The sequence below is a fragment of the Pipistrellus kuhlii genome, unplaced genomic scaffold (genome assembly GCF_014108245.1).
Source record: "Pipistrellus kuhlii isolate mPipKuh1 unplaced genomic scaffold, mPipKuh1.p scaffold_m20_p_51, whole genome shotgun sequence".
In the NCBI taxonomy this organism is placed as follows: domain Eukaryota; kingdom Metazoa; phylum Chordata; class Mammalia; order Chiroptera; family Vespertilionidae; genus Pipistrellus; species Pipistrellus kuhlii.
In genome coordinates this window covers 2,121,217-2,145,694 of record NW_023425553.1, presented here as the reverse complement: position 1 = coordinate 2,145,694, position 24,478 = coordinate 2,121,217, and the positions used below count along the sequence as shown (strand labels likewise).

The window sequence follows — 24,478 nt, the reverse complement described above, 5'->3', positions numbered from 1 at the left end:
TCCTTGTGCTGGAAAATAACTCCAGTTTTGGGGAACTACTCCTCTAGGCAGATTGGTTTGAGCTGACTCTACCTCCTGGCTTCAGAGGCTATCTGAAGCTCAGGTGTCCAGGCCTCCCAGTGGAGAGTCAATCCCAGGATTTTTGTTGAAACTTGGGTAAGAGCCATCCTATATAATAAAGGCTAATATGCAAATTGCCCCCTCCACCTGGAGTTAGACCAGGGGGTAGGGCCGGCTAGCCAATGACCCGTGGCCCCTCCCCACAGCCTAGCTGGCTCCATTGGCCCCAATTGGAGTGGCTGGCAGGGCCCCACCCGTGCATGAATTAATTGCACTGGGCCTCTAATTTCAAATAAACCTCCCAAGTGTCTCCACTTTTTGTCCAACTTACTGTATAGTCTCCTTTCTGGATTTCAGTTTCTCTATCAGTAAAATGGGGTGGTCGGATCTACAAGTGATCTGTGGTTTACTGATGGCCCTGCCACTTGTCCCTAGGGATTCGGGTTTAGTGCAGTTCTCTGTCCAACAGAGGGCAACAAATGCTGCAATTTGCTCTTTATTTGTTTTCAAACTCAAGTCAGCTGAAGGCACACAACAAAGCAAAGGAAGAGGCCCAGCCCCAAGTGAAGTGCAGGTGGCTGGCGATCCAAGTCAGTTGGCGTCTCATGCATAGGTGGTGACGTACTCGGGCCCCATGTTTCCAAAGTAGGAACGTTCCCACTCGCTCATGAGCTCGAAGTGCACAGGACGGCGACAGAAATTGCAGGAGGCCACAGACACGTCCTGGAGGGGCAGCCCCACCTCAGTCCAGGCCACCAGCAGCTTCTCTGAAGATGGTGAGAGGAGAGGAGGGAAAGAATTGATTAGACTAGGTTTTCTCAATCCTTGTGTCACAGTACAGCTGTGCTAAGATGTAGATCCCTTCAGCCCTTCAAGATGTCTTGGAACTAGAAGTGGATTCTGGTTTGCCCCAGTGTGTATGATGAATGTTGCCATTTGTGAATGGGTGCTGTGATGTATAAAAGATTGGCAAGCCAAAACCGGTTTGGCTCAGTGGATAGAGCATTGGTCTGCGGACTCAAGGGTCCCAGGTTCGATTCCGGTCAAGGGCATGTACCTTGGTTGCGGGCACATCCCCAGTAGGGGGTGTACAGGAGGCAACTGATTGATGTTTCTTTCTCATCGATGTTTCTAACTCTCTATCCCTCTCTCTTCCTCTCTGTAAAAAAAAAAAAAAATAAAAATAAAAAATCAATAAAATATATTTTTTAAAAAAGATTGGCAAGCTCCTAATTTGACACAATTGATAGCTGCACTGGCCTGGTACAGGACATGCTATGGCCCAAGAGGTGAAACCATCTACTTTGAAACACCTAGCCTGGAGAGAAAAATGACACTGACAGTAACCACACAGTGTCACTGTTGTGACATGGGAACCTGGGGTGGGGAGTGTTCCTGGAGGGGGTGGGAACCCAGAGGAGAGAACCTGACCTCACTTTCAGAAATGCCTCAGGTGACTTTAAAAAAAAAAAATTAATCCCTTTTCATTGATTTTTAGAGAGTAGAAGAGGGGGGAGGAGACAGACATAGAGAAACATTGATGTGAGAGAGAGACATTGACTGGTTGCCACCCAACCAGGGCTGGGGATTAAGCCTGCAACTGAGGTTCATGCCCTTGACCAGACTCATCCACAACTCTCAGTCCACAGGCCAATGCTCTATCTACTGAGCCAAACTGGCTAGGGCTGTTCATGGCCTTTTAAATTATCATTCCTTCAGTGATCTCATACAGTCTCATGGATTTAATGATTCTCAAATTTTCCTTCCCATCCCAGACCACCCTCCTGAATTCGAGGCTTGTATCTTCAGTTGCCTTTCAATATCTCCAATGTCAATCCTTGTGTCTGCACTAGGATTGCTAAAAACTGCACCCTACAGGAATACAATAAACTTTAGATGAATTAACTAACTGGCATCTTTCAGGATAAAAACCAAGCTAGTTAGCACTATAAATCTTTCAATCCAGTCCTTGTTTTTTTGTTTTTGTTTTTGTTTTTCAGTCCTTATTTTGTATTGTCTTTTTGACACTCCTCTCCCCCACACCATTCCTACTATCCTGCATTCCTCTAACACCTGCTTATTCTTTTAAAAAAATATTTTAAAATTGATTTTGGAGAGGGAGAGATAGAAACATCCATAATGAGAGAGAATCATTGATTGACTGCCTCCTTCATGGCCCCCATTGAGGATCAAGCCCACAACCTAGGCATGTGCTCTGACCGGGAATTGAACTGTGACCTGGTTCAGAGGTCGACACCCAACCACTTAGCCACACTGGTTGGGCACCTGCTTATTCTTGATATATCTAAGGCTGCTTTTTATCCTCTCTTCCTTCCCTTTATGTTTTTCCCTCTGCTAGGAATACCCTTCCACACCCTGTTTATTCTCTTGGTTCAAGACCATTCACCTTGAAAGAATCAGTTCAGGTGTCATCTCCACTAGGAAGTCTGTCTTGAATCCCATATGTTGGGCCAGGGCTCTCCTTTCTGCACACACACCTTCCACATGTACTGTCTTTGTTGAACCCTTGAAGTCATTGTATCTGCTATGGCCTCCTCAAGCAAACTGGAGCCCTACAAGTCTAGGGACTTTTTAAAAATCCATGTATGGCTCTCTTGTAGAGTCTGGCACACAATAGATTTTCAGAAATGTCTTTTAAAAATGAATGGCATCCATTCACTCAACTTCTTCAGATCCTGGGGCTGAAAGGAGGGAGAGTGCTACAGGCAACCATGTTGAAGTCTTACCCACAAAGTCTTCCATCATCTGAGGGCTGTGATGGGGGGAGGGTGCCAGGCGCAGCAGCTCCTCCCCCCGGGGGACAGTTGGGTAGTTGATGGCCTGCACATAGATGCTGTGCTTGGAGAGCAGGAGATCGCAGATCTTGCTGTTCAGCGCGGCATCACCCACCTGGGCTCAGGAGAAAAGCCTGTCAATATCTGTGACCCTCACCCCGCTATCGCAGGTGGAGGGAACCAGATGAAGGAACAACACTGAATTTCTAAACATATTTTTTTCATAAAGGCCTTAATCAGTGGCAGCTCCAGAATATCTCTATCAAGGAGTTACTCAGAGGCACCAATCGAATTTTAAGGAGTGGGTGTAAGTGGGGCTAGGAACCTTGTCTTAAAACTGTGTGCAGACCAAGCACACAGGTTTTACTTAGCTAGTATGCTAATTTGGGTGGTTCTGGATAAGAAGGAAAATCCCTTAAGCACCCCCCATCTGGGATGCTGCCACTGGGTTCATTAAAAAACAACAACAGTTATTTACAAAAGCAATATTTCAAGGGAATGTTGGGTTGGTCCAAGGAGCAATGACTATTTCTTTCAATAGTCACATAAAAGTATCTTCCCTGCTTCCCTACTTACCGACACACAAATTGATGTTATTTGAGAAAGAAGAACATGTATACATATATGTATAGTCTATGGATACAGATAATAGTGTAGTAAAGGCCTGGGGTGGGATAGGGGCTGGGTGGAGGGGGGCAAAGAGGAAGAAAGGGGAGACATCTATAACTTTGTCAATGATAAACAATAGTAATAAAGAAGTCACAGTTAATTTTTCAAGGCAGTAAATACTCAAACATAGTTGAGGATCCAAAATAGCTGCTAGAAAAATAAATAAATAAAACAAGACAAATAAAAACATAAAAACAGCAGCTAATCCCATGGCTTTTGATTTTATATTTTCTGACTTTAATTCTCAATAAGAAATATATTTCATGATCATGCTATACACATACACATATGTATATGCATGTGCACATAGTCATAGCAAAACTGAAACAAATTGCCCATAAAATGAAACTCTTACTATATGATGTACATGTTCTTTGCTGTTATTTTTTTTTTTTGTAAGCAACTATATTTATAGTCACCATACCATAGATGTGGTGAGTTAAGACAAAGGCCATTCCTTAATAAAATACAAGCATTTTAATCATGCATAGTTTATAGGCTCCTTAAGAAGCGGTCTCTTTAAGAGGCTGGATGTTCAAGAAAGATTCTCATCATAACCTATGAAGGTGATGTTATGGCCCACTAATGGTCTTTATGCATAGTCCGAAAAACACTGAATTATACATAGGTCATGGATACTCAATATTGTGAGGGTCAGAAGAGTCTGATAAGGATGGCTAATGAAAAAAAAAAAAGAAAAGAAAAGAAAACAAAGAAAGTAAGTAAAGAAAAAAAAAAGACTGGTTAATCCAGAACGACTGATAACTTTTCAAAAATGGTTGACAGGAAAGCAAAGAGTTGATGACAGGAGACAGGAGCAGGTGTCAAGTTTGCTGGGTGTGGGAAGGCTCCCAGGAGAGGAGGAGAGGGTGATGGGAAGCATGGGGCTCTCACCCGGATGGGAATGATGTGGCTGGGACAGGGGATAACAGGAAGGCCCCTGTCCATGAGTAGCTGGCGCATGTGCTTGACATTGCGCTGGTGGGCCCGCCTCAGTGCTTGGCCCTCCTCTCCCTTGAGGAGCCGCACAGATTCCAGAGCCCCAGAGAGCACCATGGGAGGCAGTGAGGTGGTGAAGATGAAGCCGGCAGCATAGGAGCGCACCATGTCCACCAAGTCACGGGTGCCGGCGATGTAGCCGCCCACACAGCCAAAGGCCTTGCCTGGAGACAGGGAGGAGGAAGATATGCACAGACCCCATTTTCATTCCTCAAAAGAATAGGATCAACCCCAGCTAACACAAGGAGGTGCAGCAGAAGCTGGAGCTCCAGACTCCCTTTCCAGACCTCTGCTCATTTCTTCTGCTTGTGTCAGGAGAATCATTATCAGCAAGAGCGAATAATTCTGCTGCTTGGAGATAGGACTTTCAAGGCCTGCCATATGCAATGACTAGATAGGCAGGAGGTGGGTGGGGATCTCGAGCTGTTTAGGCCCAAAGGTGGAGCTCAGATGAAGCTTGGAGCTGGGATGGGAAAGAATATTAGAACCACAACTCTCCACTTACTGAGGGGAACTTGGCTATTTGGCCTAGCTCAGGTGTCTTCTAAAAAACAAAAACAAAAACCAAAAACCAAAAAAACACAACACAATACCCAGATTTTTTTTTTTAAGCAACTCTATAGTGAGGAGGGAGTGGAAGTAGGGAATTCAGGAGTTCCACGGTCTAGGCTAGGGGTGTCGAACTCAATCAGAGAAGGGGCCAAAATCTAAAATCCAGCCTAAATAGCGGGCCGAATGGTTTACTGAACAGTCATAAACTGTCATTGTGATGGAAACGCAGCGGAGTGCAGTGATGACAGCGCGGTGCGGGCCACATTGCAAGGCCTGGCGGGACGGATTTGGCCCGCGGGCCTTGTGTTTGACACATGTGGTCTAGGCTGTGAATTCTACCCAAATAGTTTCTACAACTTTGGGGAGGGAGAGGGAGAAAAGGATCTTACAGGGGCCTCCTTTCTGGATTATATGTCAGGGAAGTCCAAGGCACTCACTCACCAAGAGTTCCAGAAATGATGTCAATCTTGTGCATGATTCCATCACGTTCCCCAATCCCAGCACCGTGGGAACCATACAGTCCCACAGCATGAACCTCATCCACAAAGGTCAGAGCTCCATACTGGTGGGCCACATCACACAACTCCTCGAGGGGACAGATGGCACCTGAGCAAAGCCAAGGAATAGAGGTAGATCATAATTCTTCCCCAAATCCATCTCCAGTGTGGAATTGGGACACAACTACTTGAGGACTATTTCAGACCTCTGTGTGTGTAATGACTGCCTTCCCCTCACTCCTGCCCAAGCTGGTGTGTGTTCTTTCTCCCTCTCCCTCTCTCTCCGCCTCCCCTTCCCCCTCCCCTCCCCCTTTTAAAAATATATTTTAAAATTTATTTCAGAGAGGAAGGGAAAGCGAGAGATAAATATCAATGATTCAATGCTGAGAGAGAATCATTGACCAGCTGCCTCTTGCACACCCCAGCTAGGGATCGAGTCCCAACCCGGGCATGGGAATCGCACTGTGACCTCCTGGTTCATAGGTCAATGCTCAAACACTGAGCCATGCTGGCTGAGCGTCTCCTTCCCCTCCGTGTGTGTTCTCTAGGCTATGATCAAGGTTTGCATCTCATTCCTATTTTTGCTTCATTTTGCCAATAGATGTTCTCTTATTTATGTCATTTCCTAGCCTCTCTATGCTTCTTTCCACGCCCCTCCCCCCCCAATCTGTGTATTTCCATTTTGGATTGGCACTTGCCTTTGTGATACCTTTGTTTAAATAAATTGAAAAAAATGTCACCTTTTGCTCCAGGTTAATGTCATTCTGATTTGAGATATCACTCATCCCCTCAGCCAGGTGCTGTTGGCAGCCCTGGCAATATATTTATCCTTCACTGGTTCTCCCTATTTTGATCTGTCTGGCTTTCTGTCACTATCTCTCTTTTTGTGACATTTCCATCTTTGTTTCTATATCTCTATTTTTATGGCTCTGCTATATTTTTCTCTCTCCCCTCCCATTCTTTCCTCTCTGTGTCTCTGCTTCTCTCCCTCTCTCCTTCACTTTTGCATTGTGTTTCTTTCTTTCTCTCTCTCTCTCTCTCTCTCTCTCTCTCTCTCTCTCTCTCTCTCTCTCTCTCTCTCTCTCTCTGTGTGTGTGTGTGTGGTGGTGGTGGTGGTGGTGGTGGTGGTTTTTGGTGCCTCTGTCTCTGTATTCCCTGTGTCTCCATGACAGCATATTTCTCATCTCTGTCAATGTTATATGAGGGCACCTCCCCCACACAGGCTTAATCTCAATCTATTGAATTGAAGGTGAATTAGAAGTGATCTGTAGGTTCCTATTCATTTCCATACAGATTATCTATGTTATTCTAGACATCTTATATGCTTATAGTTTTTGTAAGGCTTCCAGTGGCTATGAATCCCATATGCAGACTCCGCATACACAAGAATCCACACCTTTACCATCCCTGGAAATTACTCAGGTGCAGAGAAATCGAAATACAGAAGAAACTTGTTCACGGGAACAGGGACTCCAGACCAGGATTAAAGAATGTGAGCAACTGGTGGGAACAACCACAGGAGATGGAGCCCCAAACAAATGGGGTAGTATGATAGATAGCTCAAGCATCATTTCAATGAGAGAAATTCTGCCATAGGATAGACAGTTTAGGCAGAGTTTCCATAAAAAAATAAGGAACCATCCCTGGTTGGTTTTGCTCAGTGGTCAGAGCATTGGCCCACAGACCAAAAGGTCTCAGGTTCAATTCCCGGTCAAGGGATGTACCTAGGTTGCAGATTCATTCCTGTCCCTGGTCCGGGCTTTTGCTGGAGGGCAACCAATCGACGTCTCTCTCTTATGTCAGTTTCTCTCTCTCTCTCCTCTCTCTCTCTCTCTCTCTCTCTCTCTCTCTCTCTCTCTCTCTCTCTCTCTCTCTCTCTCTCTCTCTCTCTCTCTCTCTCTCCTTCTATCTCTCCCTCCTATTCTCTCTAAAAGTCAATAGAAAAAAATGTCCCGGGGTGAGAATTTAAAATTGTTTTATAAAGGAACTATTCACTTGGGAATGTAAGGAAGTAGGATGGTCCTAACATGGTTTCCACCAGAGAAATCATGAACTAAATTAGTCTCAGTAGTAAGAATATAATCATAGGATGTTTTTATTTTATTGCTAGCTGTAGAAATGTGGGAATGGGCACAATAAGTTCTGTGCATATGTCAACTCATTTAATTCTCACAGCTACTCTATTATCACCTCTATTTTTCAAATAAGGCAACTGAGACACAGCAATTAAGAAACTTGCTCAAGTTAAGTAACTTGTCATGCTGAGTTTTCAAAATGAATAGTCTGGTTTCACGGCCTGTGCATTACCATTACATGATGCTGATGGAATGTATGTTCGCTATATCAGGAACTGTTCTTTGTTTTAGTTGGAAAACTGACAAATTGAAATGAAGTGAGGGCCTCTTCCCTTTGATAAATCCAGAAGGTGATGTCTAAAATACATGATTTCTGCTCAAAGGGGGCAGCAATAAAATGATTTGAGCATTGTTTCAGATTGGGGAGGAAGAGACAGCAGGGAAAAGGTCATTTTTTCTACTTAGATCATAATAAATAGGATGACTTTCATTATCTCTAATTCTTACAACTAGATATTTTACCTTGGGGGAAACTTAGGTTCAGAGAGTTAGAGTTATCCAAGGTCACAAAGCCAGTAAGTTCCCAGAATTTAAACCCAGATCTGTCTGATTTCAAAACCTGTTTTGACTCCAATGCTTCATCCTGAACCTTGAAGACAATGTTCAGGCAATAATTTGTAAAATTTTCCATCGCAGAAACCAGACATTGATATAATCGATTTATACATAATTTATCACGGAGGGAGCCCTTGTATGAAGGAATTAGAATCATATTAGAATCAAGATAAATTGGAAGCTGCCTATGAACTTTAATTTCTTAATCCATAAGATCACTATAATAGCTGCCTCAATCTTTTGGCATTTACTGGTTGTGTGATCTTAAGCAAGTTACTTCATTAGTTTGTGTCTCCCTTTCCTCGTGTAAATGAATAGAAAGAATCATTACACTTACCCCATAAAATTGTGAATATTCAGTCCATTAAATATACATAAAATGCTAATAGTTTTGCTTGGCATGTAATGAGCACTCTGTAAATGTTAGCTGTTATCATTATTACCATGGTTTCTGTGAGACCAAGGTTAGTGAACATACATTTACACATGTACATACCATCCATGGAGTGAACAGTCTCAAAGGCCACGATTTTGGGTGTCTCGGGGTTGGACTTCTTCAGAAGTTTCTCCAGGTGGTCAGGGTCATTGTGTCTGAAGACAAACTTGGCCGCTCCACTGTTGCGGATTCCTTGGATCATTGAAGCATGATTGCCTGCATCTGAGTAAATCTCACACCCTGAGGAACCACATGCATAATTCTTAAGTTTCTGTACTTGATCCTCAGGAACAATATGGCAGGGACAGAGGGCCAACCCTTTCCTCCCACTGAAGACCCTGCATGACTTTCTGGTGAACCTACCATGAAGGACAAGTAGACTGGAAGTTACTTAAGAGCAGGAGTCACATCTTTTTTTTTTTTAATTAAAGTAGCATTTATTATTTTTCTTTTCATTACACAGGGAACAAGGAAATTCACCCTAGTTATAAACAATTCTATCAACATGGAAATAGAGTGGAAAGCGGAGAGGACCCTCACTCCCTGTGTGCAAGAGGGAAACACTGTTACGTTCCCACATGGTCCTTTCAGAAAGTTACCTTTGCCTCAGTTTACAAATTGTGCATCTTCACTTATGTCTGTGGCGATCTAAATGGAAAGTTTCCATTGTTCAGTGACTTCTTTCTTTTTACTTGGCAATAGGCCTGTATATCTTGGTGATATCCATATCAGTAAATACAAGTCTACCTCGTTTTTACAATTGCATCTATCCTGAGTAATGGGTGCACCATAACCCACTTCACCACTCCCACACCAGTGGATATTTTAGAGTTTCCAAATTTTCACTCTTCGAAGCAACTTTGCAGTGAACATTTTTGAACGTGCATCTTTGTGCACAGGGGCGAGTTTTTGTCAGATTTCCCCGACAATTGATAAGGAACCACATATTTTTATCTATCTCTTTCTGATACCCAATATAAGGCTAAGTACACAGTAGTTGATAAATAAGCACTTTTTGAATAAATGGGTGAATAAGCATAACTAATATATGTGTGTGAATATATTGCCAAATGAAAGAATGAAAAAAAGGGGGTATAAAAAGATGAGGCATAAGAGGTAGGTAGAGGCCAGATTATTTGGAGCTTTAGAAGCCATGATAAAGAATTTGAAATTGGACCCAGCCGGCTTGATCAGTGCTTGAACATCAACCTATGAACCTGGAGGTCACTGTTTGACTCCTGGTCAGGGCACATGCCCAAGTTGTGGGCTTGATACCCAGTGTGGGGTGTGCAAGAGGCAGTCAATTGATGATTCTCTCTCATCAGTGATGCTTCTATCTTTCCTTCTTCCTTCCTCTCTGAAATCAATAAAAAATATTAAAAAAAAAAAGAATTTGGAATTAGTCCTAAGGGCAATGAGGAAATATTGAAGGGTTTGGGGCAGGGGAGTAACAAAAATATGTATGCATTTAAAAAAAATATCATTCTTCCTGATGTGAAGAATAGATTGCAGGAGGGCAAATGTGAAATCAATAAATTATATTGGCCTTAACCGGTTTGGCTCAGTGGATAGAGCATCAGTCTGCGGACCCAAGGGTCCCAGGTTTGATTCTAGTCAAAAGCACATGCCTGGGTTGTGGGCTCAGTCCAACGTACAGGAGGCAGCCAATCAATGATGCCCTCTCATCACTGATGTTTTTATCTCTCTCTTCCTCTCTAAAATCAATAAAAATATATTTTTAAAAAAGAAATTGTATTGGTCTAGGCTAAGATGGTTGCAGTGGAAACGGAAAAAAAGTTGAATTGTAATGGTTGAGGAGGGGGTTCACTGAAAAAATTTCCAAGGATATTAAATTTAGTTGGAGTTAGTTATCTGTGACCTCAGAATAAATTTCAGAGAAGCAGTGGTGATGTTTATAGTGTGTCAAAGAATCAGCAGGAAGTGAGGAAGTAGCTAGCAAGTATGAAGACTGCTCTCAAGCAGTTTGCCAGTTATAAAAAGAGAGATGGGGGCAATAGCTTGAGCATAATGAGGGGAAATGTTTTTGTAAGATGCAAAAGACTTCAGTATGACTAAAGAAAGGAAGAGGCTGAAGATACAGGGGAGAGGAAACTTATAGATCGAAGTTCCTGAGGAAGTACTGGGAAATGGGACAGAGAGCACTAGCAGCAAGATTTGTCAACAAGAAAAAGGGCACCTTTTCCACCGTGATAGGAGAGAAGGAATGAGGAAAGGACATGTGAGGATGTTCAATCATGTGGGTGAGAGTGAGGGGTAAGTCTAGGAGGGCTGAGGAGAATGGGAATTGGCAAAGCTACCCTGGAGACTTGGAGAACTGGCCATGGAAACAAGATTACCAGAGAGCATAGACAAGCTGATAGAAGTTGGGAACCATAAATTTTTAGTGGCTCCCGCCAGAGCAATTATATAAGCCCAGGATTGAGAGAGAAGGTGGAGAGTTATATTCATCCAGGGTTGGAGCTATGATGGAAGGATGACAGCCAGATGAGCTGAGGATATTTTTAGCTAAAGAGTGGGAGAGAGGGGAGGTGGGATGTTATTGACTAGAGAGTGGGAAGGTGGGATCCAGATGGGATCCCATGTATAAGGGAAGGGATTGACTTTAGGCAGAAGAAAAGATGTACTTTCAAATTGTAAAAGGGAAGAATGAAAAAAGAATCAATGAACAATTAGAAAAATTTGTAGATTTGGTGGCTGTAAGTGAAAGGAATCCCTGTCTGGTGATTTGTGTGTGTGTGTGTGTGTGTGTGTGTGTGTGTGTGTGTGCATGCATGTGATGTAAAATGTGAGGTAATTGGTTAAGAGTGAAGGAGAAAGTAGTCATAGGTTTTAGATGAGGGAAGAAAGTTTTAAAAATTGGATGTGGGGACATAAAAGTATTGTTTATGAGTGTGAAGAGCCAAGTCGAGTTGGGGGTGACAAATTTATTGTGTTACTCTTCTGTGAAGTTAGGCTGTGTTCCTTAGTAGAGATCTTCAGCCTATGTATGTAAGAGAGGAAAGGGGAGGACTGTAGTCATCCAGCATTGAGGATATGCGAGGTGGGTAAGAAGGAAGGACAATGTGAGCAAGTGAACTCAGAATAGAGGGAAAGAGTAATGAAAACAGTTAGACTGTACGCTGTATAAAGCTTAGGCCCTAGGCTTACCTGGCAGGATCTTGGCCAAGGTGAAGAGAGTAGAGTCATTGGCCACAAAGCAGGAAGAGAAGAGAAGGGCCGAGTCCTTCTGGTGCAGCTCAGCCAGCTCCTGCTCTAGCTCCACATGAAACTTACTGGTACCGGAGATGTTGCGGGTGCCACCAGCTCCAACTCCATGACGCTGCAGGGTCTCCCTAGTCAGGAAAAAGAGGGGAGGCAAGGAGAAGAAACCCTTGACAGACACTGAGGAACTGAGTAGGTTTCTCATGTATTCCACCCATTGATGGGGTCAATGATGACAGTGATCCTGTGTGAGCTGTGACCTAAGTGACTAAGTACTCTTAGGGCAGGTTGGGGATGCTGGGAAGACTTGGAACCTCCTTCTCAGGCTGAAGGCACTCAGGTATGGAGGGAGAATCTAGGTTGCGCTTGAGAAGCTTGGAAGACTTTCTAGAAGAGGTTATACACCATCTCTGTCAATACTCATTCTGCAGCCAGAATGAGAACTCATGGAGAGTGGGCTTGCTTGTTCTTCCATCCTCTCCTCAATACCACTGTATATTCAAGAGTTTACAAAACATGGTTTGTTGACTGATTTACGGTAGTTCCTATTTGAGGATTATATAGGCTGGAAGTCCCTGTACAACAGAGGTGGTGGGTGGAACCCAGGTTTTGACTTCCAGCTCTGCCTTTTCTTTCCATGTGTGGCTTTGGCTCTTCTCTGGATTGTCCACACAGCTCATGGCCCAGACCCTACTACTCACTGTGTAGCTTGCAAGACCCGAGGGTGCCGACTCATGCCCAGGTAGTCATTACTGCACCAGACAGACACATCCTTTGAGGGCACAGATGCTTCAGAGAAGTGTTGGGCAAAGGGGTAAGCATCAGCCCAGCGGTTCACAGTCTTGAACACACGATAGGTGTGGTCCCGCTTCTTCTCCATGATCTTGTCCCTGAAAAACTGGTCATAACCAAAGACATGGTTTCCTGCAGGAGTAGAGATGGGGATGAAAAGAATTCATTTAAAATCACTTCCTGGCAAGTCTGTATTTTATGTATACAGTTCATTTTGCCTTCTCTAGTTTTCTTTCCATTTATTCATTTGTTTGATCAGTCATTAACTTACTGGACCACATGAACTCTCCACTACTTAATTCAACCATTCTTTTGCTTACTCATTCAATCAGTAATTTATTCATACATTCACCCAGGCTTTCTTCCCCTGTGGTTAGTGTAGAAGCCTCACTGGAATCACTACTTCCAGTATCAGTGGAAAGAGTATTGACAGATCTACATCAAGTAATTACTTTGCCACTTCCTACTTTTGGGACCTTGAGAAAGTCATGAATTCTCTCTCTTAGTTTCAATTACTTCATGTGTAGAATGAGGCTAATAATACTTTCTTGAAAAATTGGGATCATCTGATTACACACAGAATACACCTAAACTAATACCTGGCACATATTATTATGAGTAAAGTAATAGTAGTAGTGGTAATAATAATAATAACTATTTGATTATATTATTATAGCCAATATCTAATGACTGCCTATTATTTGTAATGCTCTGCCTTATGAACTTTATAGCTATTATTTTATTTATTTCTCACAACACCCTCATGTGGAAAGTTCTAATAGTATCTTCATTTTACAAATGAGGAAACCAAGGCACAGAGAGGTTAGGTAACTTGATCAAGGTCATACAGCAAGTAAGTGGCCTACCAGTAAGTGACCACTACTAATACACAATGGGGCAATCATATTTTCAGAATAATTTGAAATAACATATATCAAAGGGCTTGTTAAACTCTAGAACTCTATACATGAAATAGAAATCATGATTGTTGCCAATGGTAATTCATGATGTAGGGGTGTGTACACCGATAACATTTTTGCTGCAAAGATGTTTAGAAATATGTATCAAAAGTTTTAAAAATGTGCCCATGAATCAGTGATTGAGCATCCATCTGTGAACCAGGAGGTCAATGTTTGATTCTAAGTCAGAGTACATGCACAGGTTGTGGGCTTGATCCCCAGTGAGGGGCATGCAAGAGGCAGCCAATAGATGATTCTCTCTCATCATTGATGTTTCTATCTCTCTCTCCCTCTCCTTCTTCTCTGAAATCAATAAAAGTATATATTAAAAAGTTAATTAAATGCACAGACTGACATACCATCAAAAACTTTGTAGCACATTTGACAAAAATTATCAATATCCAGAATTTCTTTTTATATATTGAAACATTACTATGAACAATGTTTAGTCTAGTAGAAAAGTAGGCAAAGAATATAGACAGAGAATTCAAGAAATGTAGAAAAAGATGTTTCATCAGGGAAAAATAAACTGTATAAACATATTTCCACTATCAAATTGATAAAGATTTACAAGTTTGATAATATCAAGTGCTGGAGATGGCGTGAGAATGTAAATATTTTCTGTGATGACGGGTGCATCACTTTGAAGGGCTAATAAGCAATATTTATTAATACTGAAAATGTACACACCCTTATACCCCAAGGATTTCTACCTCTTAGTGTCTATCCTAGAGAAATACTTACCTATGTGTATGAAGAGATGCATTCAATGATGTTTGTTGTACCACTGTTTGTAATAGGAAAAATTGGAAGCAACCCAACAGAGTAGATAAATTATCTCAAGTATACGTATTCATAAGTCTAAGATAATATTACAAATTATATCTGGGTACATTTATATGAATGGAACATCAACATACAATATACATTGAAATAATTTGCATAACAAGGTGGAAACAATAACCTGAAATATAGGTGCTTGATTAACTGAATGATACTGCTACAGAACAAATTTTGACCTTTTTTCTGTGTGTGCTTCCCCCTCAGTATTATTACCTATCATGGAAATAAATGCTTGTCTGGGACTGTCCTGCCGCTGCTGCTGCTTCTCACAATACTGACTGCGGCTTGCATACTGGCTGCCTCTCGCGACACTGGCTGCTTCTCGCGATATTGACTATCCCACGTGATACTGGCTGCCTCTGGAATACTGGCTGCCTCTTGGGATACTGGCTGCCTTGGCCCTTAATAATTATTATGCAGCTCCATGTTTAGAGACATGGAATGATGCCCATGACATATGGTAAAGTGAAAAAGCAAAATATCAAACTTTGGGTAGAATAAGATCATATTCCTAATAAAAACATACGTGGAGGAAGGAGAAGGTAAGAGGTTTGTGTGTGTGTGTGTGTGTGTGTGTGTGTGTGTGTGTGTGTGTGTGTTTAGTCATAGAAGAATATCTGGAAGAAAACAGCAAAAAATAATGGTGCATTGCGGAGCTCTGGTTTTAAACTTTTTTCTTTATACTTTACTGTATCTGTTGGAAAATATTTTACAGTGAATCATATTCCTTTTATATTAGGATAGCAAAACAAATTCCATTATGAAAATGAATATAAACAAATACAAAAGAGGGAAAAGGCTTTATGAAGGATGGGTGTTTCTGAGGGAAGGATGGAGAATAAATGATAGGAATAAACAACATTTAATGAGGCTTCATAACAAGTTAGAAACATTTCCACTGAAGCAGGTATTAAAATCCCACTGATCCAGATCCAGCAAGTGCCAGCATTAAAATTTAAACTCACACTCCCTTTGATTTCAAAGTGCTTGCCATTTCCACTGCTGTGTTCGAAGCCCTTTCAGCACTCCTTCCATATTGCTACCTCTTTTATTTCCACCTCAGCAAATTCACTAGCCATGTAGTTCTGTAGCAGGTATGAGACTTTCTCTGAAATTTGCTCTGGTTCCTGGGGACTAGAGAATAGATTCCTCAGGCTGGTGGAAGCCATGAGCTGGATAGATCTGAACGGGAGTGTGGAATATATAGGCCATGAAGATGCGGGGGTAGGGAGGCAAAGAGCATGTGTAGTCATTTTTAAGTCAAAGAAAAATATGATAATTTAAGTTTATGAAGTAGGTAAGCTCTCTGCAGAAAGAAAAAATGTTCTGCAAAGTGAGCACCTATTTATTTCCCCAAGTGGATTCTCCTGTGTCAGGAAACCTTCCATAATGTGAATCACATTTCTCTCCACTAGAACTTTCCCTTAGGTGAGGTAACTGGGGCAAGCCACCCTGGGTCTTACATGTGGGAGGTAGATGAAGCACAGTGTATCTTACTCTTCTTTTCTGAATGGCATTAAAATTTGATTTTGAAATGGTTATCCTTAATGATCTCACAAAAGGCCTATGAAAGATGTCAACAATGCAACCATCTCTCAAGTGTGATTATCTTGAGTGATCTGAACCATTTGGGTTGACCTGGGGCTCCATAACCTTGGATAGTATGTACCTGTTTCCAACACTTATTCTTTCATGCAAATCCAGATTGTCAGTGTGGTATTGCTTATATGTGGGAGCCCAGCCTGCTGGGATCCATTTAGCCACTTGGAAGAGAAGAGGCAGAACTCTAAAGAGAGAAGGAATTTGAGGCCACAGGTACCAGATTAAGTATATTCATGGAATAGGACAGAATGGCAGCCATAGGCCCTACAGACCATGTTCCCCAAGAATGGTATTTTAGACTAATGGCTAAAAGTTACAGGGACCTGTGCATTTGTGTTATTGAGGAGGGTGCATTTCACTGCATAATCTAAGCTATTGCCTACCATGGTTCCCCTAGAAAGAATGGACTCCCCATAATGGGATGTATATTAGCTGCCCTTGGAGTAGCCTAGTTCAGGATTATAGTGAAGTGAGTTCAAGTATTAGGAGTAGAGGTTGATGAGATGGAACTTGACTCTAACCTGTCTTGAAAGTCTTCACATCCTCCTGGACTTCTGGGGCCGCCTTCTGCACAATCTTGCTCTTCCCATCCTGGAGTTCTGACAGCATGAAGGGACAGTGGCTCTTGGACCAAGATGGAGAGTCTATGCAAAGGTAAGCGAGTAAGTGGCAGTGCATTTTTAACCAAAAGTTCAATTTAGCAATTATTACTGAAACCTACTATAACCCAAAGTGCCATCTCACACTATGGTAGAGACACAGAGATGGATGAGTGTGGTTCCTGTGCTAGATTCCTGTGATGAGAGCTCTTAAACTGGTAGGAATGGCACCCACTGAAGACACATTATAAATAGTGCTGGGAGGGTTCAGAAAGCCTAGAAAGTCTAGAACAGAGAAGACACATGACACAGAATTGGAATTGGATAGGCTGGAAGTCTAGGCAGGCTTGACAGAAAAGATGATGCCCAATTTAAGTGTCCCATGAGAAATATGAGATACTCTGGTAAAGGGTGTGGAAGAGGATCATTTAAGAGGAGTGAAGGCACAGAAACTTCAGATAATAGAGTTGATCTAGGCAAGTTTAAGTAATTCAGAGTGACTAGAGTATGTAGTATGTAGAGTATGAGGGGCATGAGCCTGAGTTTCTTTGGAGATGCTGGCAGAAGTCAGATCCCAGTTCATTTTAGGCCAGCTCATTCTGCCTCAACTCTTTTCACATAAACCCTACCAATCATTAGGCAATGATGAATTGTACGACTTGGGAGGTAGATGAAGCACAGTGTATCTTGTGTCTAGGGCCCAGACATTCCCCCATTTTCCAGTAGCTTCTTCTTACCTCCTCCAGCCTTGGTTGCCTTAAGGTGGATTTGAGAATAGGTTGGTCCTTGGGTGGTCAGGATGGGACAGCCTCCATTACCAAAAAGGAATTGGTGAGCCTTAATCAGCTTGCCCAGGGGGCTCGAGGGACCCCGGGCAAACACAGGACAGCGTTGTAGCAACATGACTGCTGCCACCATCTTGAGCCAGAAGTCCTGCAGAAGATGCGGAAGAGATGAGGTTTCATCATAAAAGCCCCGCCAAAAGCCAAGGGTCTTTCTTGTGTTTGATTCTTTGTCTTTAGCTTCCTACCCAAATGCTTGCCCTTATTGTCCTTTCAGGGTAAGAATTTCCCCAATGTTTAAATGTACCAATAGGGCATCAGAGAGGAAGAAATAGGAAACTGGCTGTTAAGCAAAGAGGTGAAGGAAAGAGTCCTAACTGGAGGTCAGAAAGCCTGAATTCTGATTCAGACTTTGCCACTGACCCCCTCTGTGATGCAGAGGTATCATTGAAGTGTGACTGTGGCTAGGATAGGAGTGGATAATCCACTAACTCTTTGAATCACAACTAAAGACCAAAATTTTTCTAAAAATATTGGCCTCAGTCCAGTGAAGATTCAGCTGATAATACATAGAGATACCATTGATCAGAGCTTCTGAGCCTCATCCCAGAGATTTTCTGCCACAGGTACCAGATTAAGTATGTTCAGGGAACAGGACAAAATGGCAGGCCCTAGGCCCTACAAACCAGGTTCCCCAAGAATGGTATTTTGCTGTTCTTGGATTTGCTTCTATATTTTACAAGATAAAATACAGATCGAGAAGGAGGTGAAAGCAAGACACAAAGGGCCCGGGGAACAAGTCTATGGGTGAATGAAAGAGATGGAAGCTAAGACAGAGGAGAGAAAGGGGACAGAGAGAAGATCATTTAAAAAAGTACATATAAATATTTGTTGAATTTGGGAGTAAACTAATGAGTAAACAGAGAATCAAATGGAGAAAAGAGGAGAGTAGGGGACGAGTCAGGAGAATATAAAAATTAGGAAAGATAAAAGAAGGAAAATGAGAGACAACAAATGTACATTATGGTAGTGGAGTTAGAAGCACAGAAATTGTAAGAGAGAAAAAGATAAAAGCCAGACAGAAAAGGGAGGTTAGAGATAAGAACAAGAGGACTGCTCCAGAAAAACAGAGGACAAGAGGATGATAGGAAATACAGAAGAATAGGGAAAGAGACTGAGCTCAGAGAAAGAGGAGGGGCAGAGAGAGAGAGAGAGAGAGAGAGAGAGAGAGAGAGAGAGAGAGAGAGAGAGAGAGAGGAAAAGGAGGAGGAGGAGGAGAGATATTAGTGAGTGAGAAAGCAGAGGTAGAGGCAGAGACAGAAGAACACAAAAGAGAAATGAGGACAACCCAAGCCAGTTTGGCTCAGTGGATAGAGCGTAGGTCCACAGACTGAAGGGTCCAGGGTTCATTTCTGGTCAAGGGCACGTACCTTAGTTACAGGTTCCCCGGCACTGGTCGGGGTGTGTGCAGAAGGCAACCAATCAATGTATTTTGTTTTTCTCTGTCTCGCCCTCTCCCTTTCACTCTCTCTCTAAACTTCAATGGAAAAATATCCTCAGGTGGGGGTTAACAACAAAAGAGAGAGAGAGAAATGAGGACAGATCAAGGAGCATGGAGGAATATACAAAGACTCAGAAAACTGAGAGTAGGAATGGAGAGAATTTAGCAGAGGCAGAGAGTCAGGCACAAAAATAAAGGAGAAAAGCTGTCAGAGATTGAGGGGATGGGAGAGAACAACTAAGAAGAGTTTAGGAAAGAGGAGCTCAGCCTTGTTGAGGGAGATGAGACAGAGACTGAGTGACAGAAGGGAGTAGAGACAAAACAATAGAGACAGAGGTGGTTAAGGTGGGTTGGGGGTTGGTATGAGGGAGGGCTGAGAGATACACAGAGAAAGACAGCTAGGGAGAGAAAGAGGGAGGAACAGATGAAAAGAAAAAGGGCCGAAACCGGTTTGGCTCAGTGGTAGAGCATTGGTCTGCAGACTGAAAGGTCCCAGGTTCGATTCCAGTCAGGGGCATGTACATTGGTTGCGGGCACATCCCCAGTAGGGGGTGTGCAGAAGGCAGCTGGTCAATGTTTCTCTCTCATCGACATTTCTAGCTCTCTATCTCTCTCCCTTCCTCTCATCGACGTTTCTAGCTCTCTATCTCTCTCCCTTCCTCTCTGTAAAAAATCAATAAAATAAAAAAATAAAAATAAATAAAACATCTTAAAAAAAAAAAAAGAAGAAGAAAAGAAAAAGGGCAAACTGGATATCCAGCATCAGAGGATCAAGAGACAAGATATGGGACAAGACAATAGGAGAGACTAAGGCCTTGGCACACCAGGAAAACTACTAAGTGGAATCTAATAGCACCTCGATGCTATTAGATATAGGGTCTTATGTTGAAAGGGACAAGTTAACCGAAGGAGCACGTGGCCCGGTTCTCATATGGCAACATCCTTTACCTCTTACTGAGTTAACACCTTCCCTTCCAGGTCTCACAAAGCAAGCATGTGCTCCCTAATTCACAAAGCAATCTCTCCCCCTTGTTTCATTCCAGAGCATTGTCCCTCTAACTCCCACAGTCTGTCATAGGAGCAGAGATTAGTAGGTGGGGTAGGGTGTGTGGACCTTGGAATTGAAAAATGTCAAGGTGTGTTTAAAGGGCTAAATGAAACTCATCATGTTAAGCTTTTAAGACAGTGCCTAGCACATAGTTTTCAATAAATGGTAGCTTTTCTTATTGCAATTCTAGCTCTCCAACTCCCTATTGGACATTCTTAAAAAGTCACTTCCCCTCTTGGTCTCAGCTTTCATCAGCTGTCAAATGTAAGGTATTTATGCCTTCCTCATAGGGAAGGTAATGAATTGGGCCAAATGACTACTTTGTATCTGGAGATATGCGTTTTCCTTTCCCTGCCTGCCTGCCTGCAAAGGCTAAAGCACTCAAGTCTGAGCCTGCAGACCCCAGATAAAGCTCCAAGAGTTTATCGCCACTGAGGTATGACCGCTCCCCGATGAGACCAGGGTGTGGGAGAGAAGAGGAGCTCCTTTCTAGAATCACGTCTGAGCATCTGGCTTGGGGCTGACTCTGGCTATTGGTGGTGAGGAGGGGTGGACACCCAGGGAGAGGAATGCAAAACAAATAGCTAGGTTTCAGGCTCTTAAAAATGCCATTCTCCAATATCAACACAGAGTAATGACAACAACAGAGGGATATGTAATAGTAAGGAGAGCCCCAAAGATCAGAAGCAAAGTCAAGTCCTGCTTTGGGATGATGGCGAATTAAAGCCTACTCCCATTCCCTTGTATAAAAATGGAAGAAGTGCAATACACTCATCATCTTTAAGGGTTTTTTGGCTATGCTGTTCTCAGGGACTTAGAAAAATATAGACTACTTCTTGGAATTCATTGAACTACCAAGTTCTTTCAAGTTTAAGTTCTAATTTCTCTGTTCTCTTACTCCTTTCCTGGAATTTGTCCTGCCTCACTCTTCCTATCTTTATGACCCATAACTGTGCAGTCTATTTACTTTGGATTTTGTTTACAATCCATCCCACTACCCGTCATGAAAATGGAGTGAGTAAAATTGAATCAAAGAACTCTTTTAGTGATTTGGGATATTAAAAGCACAGCCTCTGGAGCCAGACTATTTGGGTTTGCATCCTGGTTCTACCACTCACTAGCTCTGGGACCTTAGCAAAGTTACATCTCTGCTTTGTGTGTCTTATATCTGTAACATGTAGATAATAACAAGGACAATCTACTTCACAGTGATGTTGTGAAGATTCAGTAAGATAATCTATATAAAGTATATAGAAGAGTGTCTATTCCATAGTAAACACTGAAAAAGTGTTAGCTATTATTTTTGCTTTTTACATTTTCTATGTAGGGAAAGTGAAGGTACAGCTAAGGGGAGTTATATCATGAGTATTATCAGACCAGGTCTCAAAAATTGATTCTTATCTCAACCCCAATTCTTATTCTGTTACAATTTACTATGTGAATTTGGGTCCTGTACTTTCTCTCCCTGGGCCCCAGTTTCTCCACAAACAGTGGACTAGATAACTTCATAGAATCCATCAGATTCTAATAGACAAACACTCAAAGTACTAACTGTTGGAAATACTTCACATGAATTAATTTATTTAATCCTTGTAACTCTGCAAGGTAGACATTAACGACAACTTTATTTCAAAGATGATGGAACTGAGGCTCAAAAGAATTAAGTAACCTGTCTGAGTCCACAGAGTTAGTTAAGTAGAAGAACCAATATTTTAGCTTGGGGAATCTGGTTCCAGATCCTACTAACTTAACCACTGCGGATCTGTGATTTAAATATTACTACATATATTCTTGTCTGAGAGCTCAACTCCCGAGGTCAATCCCTCTGCTGTACTAACAGGCTCCTTTCTGGAATAGTTGAATTTGAAATGTGACCAATGCCTTTACCAAAGGAACATATTTCTAATTTAAGTAAAATTTCAGGCACTGGTGAACATTCATTCACTCACTCATTCATTCATTCCACCACTTAACAAGTTATGCACCCACTCTGTGGCAATCCTTGCCAAGGCTCCTATTAAAACCATGCTTTTATTCAAAGACGTAATAGTGCAATTCCAGGCCATTACTAGACAGATCATTACTAGTAGGTTTTCCCTGTATCTTAAAATCTTCTCTCAGGTCAGCAGCCAATCTGTAGTCCCTGATATCAGAAGAGCCAACCACAACTCTACCCCAGCAGAGAGCCAGAAACCACTAATTGTAGCATTCCTTGCCTCCTCTTTCTCCTTTGTGGCCTGCTTTGTAAGAATAGGTTAGGTTTGGAGTAGATGTGGACACTTAACTACAGGAGTTGGAAGCATCAGGTTTTACTTCCCTTCCTAGCACCCTCTCTCCACCATGAAAGAATCATAGAGAATTTTAGATAACAGGAAGCAGAAATCAGGAATTCTTAAAAACAGAAAAATTTAGAAGACCACAGAATCAAAATTAAAAGAAGCCGTGGAAATCATAGGCTAAGCTCTATTTTCAGAGGGTCTCACAATGAATTAGTGTGAGAAAACAAATCTATTGACCTTCAGTGACACAACATTCTTCTTTCACCTTTCCCCCTTATTTCTACTAATTATCCATCTCTCAAGTCCTTCAAATCTTTCTCCAATTCATTAATCCCATAATCTCTACATGTCCTGTTTTCTCTTCCTCCTTCTGTCTTCCTAGGCTCTGACTCATAGATCTATGCTGTCAGCTAAACAGAGAGAAGGAGTCAAAGTGAGAGAGAAATGGAGAATTGCTGGAAGAAATATCGGGACATCTTTCTCGGAGAGAGAGAAGTAGAGGAAGAGAGAGACAGAAAGACAGAGACTGAGCAGAATAGAAGAGAGAGAGAGAGAGAGAGAGAGAGAGAGAGAGAGAGAGAGAGAGAGAGAGAGAGGAGGGAAGAACACAGATAGCATTCAGACCAAGAAGGGAAAATAAGAGAAAGCTAGTGTGTCGGAGAGAGATGAACTGAAATGAGTGACCTTGAAAACTAACAAAGGAGAGGAAACAAGGGGGAAAAGATTTTTTAAAAAAAAGCTAAACTAGGGAAAAGCAGGAAAATACATGGGGGGAAGGGAAGAGGAAATGACAGAGACAGATTCTAAGAAACAAAATCGGATCTAGCCAGGCCAGAGAGTTAGCATGTACAGCCTTTATGTGGACAGAAAGAGGGCAGCAGGCTGAAGGTCACTCTTACCTGTTGCCCTGCACTGAGGACGAACGAACGACTGGGTGGATGCTGTGGGTCAGGACCTGGCATTTATCCCTTCCCCCTTGGCTCAGCTCCACCCACCCCGCCTTCTGCTGGCCTGGCCTTGCATTGGCCCCAAAGGTATCTTAGGCCCTTCTTAGAGATAAAACCCAGTGTAGTACTCTCTCTCCCCTCTCCCCCAGCAGTGGCTCTCCCTTTCTATATTCTTCCTCTTCTTCCTCTGATGTAGTAAAATGAAGTTGCTGGGCTTTGGAATCAGAGCAAAATTACCTCTCTAACCCTCAGTTTCTTCAGCTATAAAAGCTCAAAGGGAGGGTGGGGATAAAAGGGAGAGATCAACCAAAGGACTTATATGCACACATATGAGCCTAACCAGTGGTCAAGGACAATACAGGGTGGGGGCATAAGTGGGATGGGGGTGGGGGATTGGAATGGGGGATTGAGGACAAATATGTGATACCTTAATCAATAAAAAATAAAAAGATGAAGAGGGAAGGATAGAAATTATGAGACGGAGCATGAGGTGAACTTGCAACTTGGTTATGGGTTTGCTAGTTTTTTTGCTTTGTTATATATATCATGAAATACACCACTTTGTGTGCATCTTTCTATATGTGTATCTTCTTCACAATTAGACATTTAAAAAAATAAAAAAATGATGGGCAATAAAACTCAAAAGCAACTGTAGCACAAGTAGGAAGGGCTCTCTGGGGTAGTCAGCTTCCATAGGTGACATCTAGGTCATTGTAACTGAAGTATGGTAGTAGTCATCTCAGGTATTATAGAAACTGCTGTTTGGGTTCTGTACTTATTATATTTGTTTGCTAAAACAATAGAAAGTTATTTTGATTTTCGGAACTTATGTATGATTGAATACTCCATTGATGGCTGTTTGAATATCCCATTGATTGTGATCTCACTGGTCATCAAAGCACATTCCTGGGACCCAAGACAGTTCAATTATCCCAAATTGCCTTTGTAGCTACAGATAGTGCATTCCTGTTGGCTCAGTGATCCCAGAATCTGGACTGCACAATTCTTCTAAATTGTCCAGGTGGTCTGTCCCAGATAATGTGTTTCTGTTGATTCAGTGATTCATAGATAACTAACTTCCTCAGTTTCACTTCTGTAAAATCGCAAAACAGGTTCCTTGTTCCAGACCCAAAGATGTAATCAATACCTTTGTGATATTCTGCCAATATAAGCCAGAAGTGGCAAGCTGTTCGGGGCTGCGTGGTC

General features: G+C 42.2%; 1 protein-coding gene across 2 annotated transcripts; it reads right to left on the bottom strand.

Moving 5' to 3' along the window:
- Positions 1-540: 540 nt before the first annotated feature.
- ALAS2 (5'-aminolevulinate synthase 2) lies at positions 541-23,340 on the bottom strand. 2 transcript variants are annotated; one of them, XM_036415809.2, is made up of 10 exons: positions 23,225-23,340; positions 17,453-17,648; positions 16,638-16,760; positions 12,622-12,844; positions 11,867-12,051; positions 8,759-8,938; positions 5,517-5,681; positions 4,419-4,687; positions 2,808-2,970; positions 541-827 (listed from the first exon to the last, which is right to left on the bottom strand). In XM_036415809.2, exons 1-10 carry the CDS (start codon positions 23,285-23,287, stop codon positions 664-666), a joined length of 1,731 nt encoding a protein of 576 aa, XP_036271702.2. In that variant the 5' UTR covers positions 23,288-23,340; the 3' UTR covers positions 541-663. The 2 variants fall into 2 exon arrangements, with proteins under 2 accessions (XP_036271702.2, XP_045429466.1); XM_045573510.1 differs by lacking the exon at positions 23,225-23,340 and adding an exon at positions 18,928-19,025.
- Positions 23,341-24,478: the final 1,138 nt, after the last annotated feature.

What these genes read in the sequence shown, in the direction of transcription:
- ALAS2 (XM_036415809.2), bottom strand. Translation starts at nt 23,287, where the DNA reads ATGCCAGGTCCTGACCCACAGCATCCACCCAGTCGTTCGTTCGTCCTC. An exon ending in TCCTCAGTGCAGGGCAACAG is followed by an intron (nt 17,649 to 23,224) that starts GTAAGAGTGACC and finishes CATCTTCTGCAG; the next exon opens with GACTTCTGGCTCAAGATGGT. An exon ending in TGTGAAGACTTTCAAGACAG is followed by an intron (nt 12,845 to 16,637) that starts GTTAGAGTCAAG and finishes CTACTCCTGCAG; the next exon opens with GAAACCATGTCTTTGGTTAT.